Source organism: Montipora foliosa, chromosome 5, assembly GCF_036669935.1.
Source record: "Montipora foliosa isolate CH-2021 chromosome 5, ASM3666993v2, whole genome shotgun sequence".
Taxonomy (NCBI): Eukaryota; Metazoa; Cnidaria; class Anthozoa; order Scleractinia; family Acroporidae; genus Montipora; species Montipora foliosa.
Genome location: NC_090873.1, coordinates 4455327 through 4460567, shown reverse-complemented (window position 1 = coordinate 4460567; position 5241 = coordinate 4455327). Strand labels below are relative to the sequence as shown.

Sequence of the window (5241 nt, the reverse complement as noted above, 5' to 3'; positions counted from 1 at the left end):
TCAGCTATGTTGGTTTCATTTCAAATGCAAATTTGTGGACCTTTCTCATCTTAAAGGATGAAAAATACATTTCATATAAGACAGAAGAAAAACAAGGTACTCGGAGAGAATAACCAGCAAAGTCTCTACGTAAAAATGTTTTGCCGAATCTGGAAATCGGACCCTAAATTTACACAATCATAACGCTGCACATGAGGGTTCTGTGTTTGTTCCACCCCAGGGCGTAGCCCTTGAAGAATAGTCGGGGAGTTTAAGAAAAGACGATGGCTATGGCAAAGACACAAAGCAAGGATATGATTGGATAAAAAAAGGGAAAACTACTCGTTGTGTACGTGCAGCACGAATTCCCGTGCATATTTTTGCCGTAGTCCACAAAACAACAACGTGAAATCACCCAATTTTAGGTTTTGACGACAACGTGAGCACATAACAATCAACCAGTCCTTTTCTATTTTTACTCTAAAACCGTTCGTACCCATGACTAACGGCGGGCATGAAAATGATATAAAATCCTCTTACTCTGCTTATCTCTCTGTGAGTGTCGTAGTACTCGACTCTTGACTAATTACAACTAGTTGTGGTGGTGTGCTCCGGGATCATGCGAGGACCGTACTGAGACTGCCAAAGGTGCCTTATGTATTGCTTTCTGCCTCAGTTCGCCAAGCTGCACCCATCGCTATTTAGCCACGCCAGTTTGTTCGTTTTCTGCCTCCAGAGCAGTGGCAAACAAGCAACAACAACAACAAGTTTATTGATTTCAAAAACTGTCAGAAATTAATTACCTGCACAACACGCATTTAGCAAAGGCTAATTCTTGGCTTTCACATGACGTCACGGTCGCCATGTTGATGTCCCCAAACAATGAAATGGCGGTCATGTTGTTGTCCCGATCCAATCCTCCAGGAATTGAAAGCTATTATTATGCTAATGTATTATTTTGTTCTCGTTGAAAAACATGGCTGTTGATCACGTGAGTGAAACCCAAGAGTTGGGCCGAGTGGCGTAAGAACAAAAAGAAGAATAAATGGAAACAAAATTAGTAAGCTGTAAATTAACACAATGACAAGACAAAAAACATCATATCTTTGATAGCCCAAAGTATTTATGTGCAGTAAATGAGATTATATCAGCAAATAACAATTGAACTCGAAGACCTAATTTCATTATAGATATAGCTTAATTTTAGATAAAATAAAATGTAGACCTCCTCGCCCGAGCAATGTCTTGCTTATGCTTTTTTTTTTTTTTTTTTCGTTCGGTACCAGTATACGGCTACTCAGTTGCTTTTGTACATTGGCTTTATTGAGTTTGGGCAAACATTTTTATCCTGACGTTTGCTGTTTTCCGTGAACCAAAGCACACTAGAGAGTCTCGATGGCCGAAAGTTTCGCGTCGCATGATGATGATGACGATCAGCATATTAATGATGATAATAAGTTTATTTAAGTCTCGAAGAATGATAACCTAATTTCTGTTTTATTTAACTTTAATTTAGCAAGCGAAGAACAAGTTGATCAACAGCTCTTCACTCTTAACCATGAAAGCGTATGACCAGAAATGCCTTTCAATTAGATGCACGCCCAATTAATTTGATTTGATTTCATTTGTGCAACACCACACAAGCTATTCAGCTTTAAACAATATCGTGTGAAATTTTAAATTTTAGGTTAGGATAATGCATCTGTTTATTTTGAGGAGCAGCACTTGGGGGACACTTTGTGACGTTAATTGTCATGTAGTCTGAGACACGCAAGTGATGTTGAAGTTGAGGAGAAGAGCAAGGGGACACTTCGTGACGCTTATTGAAATCAGCATGCATCTAATTAAGTTCACTTCAAGACATACATGTATCTGTGGACCATACCAAACAAATAAAGAAGTCGTTGAACTAAAGCACGGAAAAAAACCCAACAACTTTGTTGTGCTGTAACACTTTCACGTCAGGTAACAATACCCTGATGTTAATTCTACACGAGGGACTGTTTCACTCACTTAAGAAACATTGAGTAAACGTTTTATTATACATTACCGGCATGCATTTGACTGGCATAAGGAAAAAAAACATTTGTAAATCTGTATTGCATGCTTTGTACTGTGAGGGAGTTAATAAACGCTTGAAGCGTAGGATTTTATAGAAACATGTACATTCTATGCTACAGAGTTTATTTTCATGATTTTCAAGTTACCTTTATGGGCTTAATTTTTGAATCGACCTTAGTTCAAATGCGATTGTCTAGTCTGCACTGAACTTTTCCAAGAATGAGTGCGTTGATAAATGGAAAGATAATTGATTACAAGCATTATTTGTGACAACAGATAAAAGCAATTTCAGATCTAGTGCGACCATGAATAGCAATTTAGCCTAAAAACTGGTTTGACTAAGCATAAGCAACGTAAGCTAAAGTTCCTTTTAAGACCTTATTCCACTCTTCATTTTCAGACCCGGCGGAGATTGCTCAAACATCGTTATGAACGGAAAATCAAAGCTGGGATCTGGCCGTGAGACCTGCTGGAACCGTTTGTGTCTCTTGACGATTTTAGTGCGAAGGTAACGTTTACCCCAGAACAAGAGGCGCTCTCCATTCCGTCAGAGTGGGCATAAGTTGTTAAACTTGTTGTGATTTTCGATGCAGCAGTGTACGTTGCTCCTGCGTAAACTGAAATCCCATGAGAGAACTTCACCTCAAATGTCTTGACACTTGAATTGGTAGGGTAGGGGCCAGTCTTCTCGTAAAGCAACGTACTGCCAAGGTACAAACGAATGGTGACGTTAAATATTGTTGACCCGTCGCTCACTCCCCACAGACGGTACCCTTCCAAAATGACGTCTTCATTAGTTTGGAAGTCGATTGCGTCAACTAGATCCAAGTGAGACCATGTTCTGCTTGAACTTTTCGAACTGCTACGCCAGCAGTCAAAGTTTGCTAGAGAAACAAAATAAATATTCAGTAAAAAGAAAGAAACATTCGTACCGATATTAGTGCAAAAAGATGCACCCAGAGAGAACAGGGTTGGCAGTTTAATATCTAGCCTCCCACACACATGCTTTTAAGGCTTCGTCATGCTGAAACGAATTAAAAACCACTTCCTTTCGTGATTACGGACCAATCAGGGGCCATTTTCCAGTTTTGGATAAAATTGTGTTTTGTATGGCATTCTTTCTTAGCATGTGATTGGCTATTCACAACACAATTAGTCAATGGTGACTGGTTTCTTTGAACAGTGGGCAAACAGCCGTAGCACGGAAGTGGTTTTTCGTTTCAGCAGACGTTAGTGGGGGAGGAACTCGTGACGAAGCCCAAAGAAAGTATGCGTGGGAGGTTATTTAACATCAGGTTACAAACGCAAGAAGCGCACACCAGCGAAAACAAATCTTGATAAACGGAGAGATGACACTGACCTAAGCACTAAGTAAGGAAAAAATGGCAGATAAAGAAGAATGACAGTTAATGGAGTTTGACGACTAGGCAAATAAGTCAATTTCAGTAAGTCATCAATTAATGGAATTTTCAGCTTCGCACTGTTACATCATTAGTTAACAGGCGGTGTATCCGATTTCCATGTACAAATCCTAAGCAGTAATTTATTAAAAGCGTGGAATCATTTCATACTTTTAAAAGGAGGCTTTTAGATTTTTATGCTGATAAAACCCTTTCTTATAATCTTCCAAGTCGTGAGGGTGTAAGTTAATGACTCTATTTTAAAATTAACTTGATTGTAAATAATATCATATGATAATTATTACTATTTTTATTACCATACTTTTACGATTGCAATTATTATTACTATTTTGTTAATATTTATTTTATTTATTGCTAATGTTATTTTGTACTCGCAACAAATTCAATAAAGTTAAAGTTAAGTTAAGGAGTAAATTGAAATAATGTCCGTTGATGTTAAAGATCCAGCCTCAAATAAATGAAGTCATCGTCTTAGCAGTCAGTGAAACCGACAAAGACTATTTCACGAAGCCTCTACGGTCAGATCATACTCCATTTGTCCTCACATATAGTTGTAATAGTTCCTTTCTATGTTCTTCCATTTCATGTTGAATATGAGGCAAGGCCTTCCTGGTTCCTCTTCCCCATTTTAACAGACCTGTGAGTAGCGTAGTTGCAAAGGGTGACGTTCATATCTGCGGCCATGTTTCTTATTGTCCATGTTTCTGCAACGTATAGAACATTACTACTCTATAGACCAGCTTTACATTTCTTCCTGCTTGTAGCGTGTAGACTTTTCCACAGTCTGTCTTGGAGCTTAGCAAAGGCTGTACTGGTTCAGTCTTCTCATTCTAATTACAATTTATTTCCTTATAATTATACAATCGCATTCTCAGACACGGTACTACCTACGAATGTAGGTTGGTAGAGGCATTGATTGTTCTTGATGTAAATTTCAGTATAAAAACGGTAGCGTCTTTGGCAAACTCTTCAACCAATTTCCTCTGAACTAAAGCGGTGCAGGTGAAACAAGCACTGGCATCAGCAAAGAGCGATTTTTTTTTTCATAACTTCGATAGTGGTCTACGATTTTGCTTTTATTTGGGGAACGTTGATCAGGACAGTTTTCTTTCCTGTCTGGATACAAACCCCTCCAGTGGCACATTCTGTACGATACCCGTTCCTTGCACTAGACCTAGGCAGACGATCACGGTCCATCCTACTCCACTATTGTTATAACAGTCTTTCGCGTCGCATTTTTTTGTAAATGGGTACAATGCTGGCATCTTGTCATTCTTAACGTACGTACTCCGTGTTCTAGATTTCAAGAATCAACTTGTTCACTGAGACAGCTTGTCAGACTGAGTATGTTACCTCCATGTTCCAAAACTTCTGTACGTTGGAATTTCCCGTTTATGGTTGTCTTTAAAGCCGTTAGCAACCCATCGATACTACTCCTGGACGATTTCTCATTTTGGCTTTGAGCCGTAAACTTCCCTTAGTCCACGACAAATTGGGATTCCTTCCTTAAAGGTCAACAACCAGGTTATTATGGACAACAAAGAAAAGGCAAACGTTTTAAATGACTATTTCCATTCTGTATTCACCACTGATGATGATAGCCCCCCATCAATCCCATCTTGCAATATAGCTTCCGAGGCAAACCTCAAATCTCGATCAAAGGAGTCGCTGACCTTATAAACCAACTAAAGTCTAACAAAGCGACTGGTCCGGATGGCATTTCTGCTCAACTCCAAAAATTAGGTCCTGCCGATTCTGCAATTATACTAAAGTGCATTTT

At 39.0% G+C, this 5241-nt stretch overlaps 1 protein-coding gene across 2 annotated transcripts in view; it reads right to left on the bottom strand.

Annotated features, from left to right (window-relative positions):
- Positions 1–400: 400 nt before the first annotated feature.
- The window catches only part of LOC138003434 (uncharacterized), an 11553-nt gene continuing 6712 nt past the window's right edge, over positions 401–5241 (bottom strand). Inside the window, exon 2 of one of the 2 annotated variants that reach the window (XR_011123540.1) lies at positions 401–2924. Coding sequence is in view for 1 of the 2 variants with exons in the window: in XM_068849493.1 (XP_068705594.1) it covers positions 2467–2924 (458 nt within the window). In the remaining variant the exon portion in view is untranslated. The remainder of the gene's footprint in view (positions 2925–5241) is intronic. The other variant, XM_068849493.1, reaches the window with a different exon arrangement.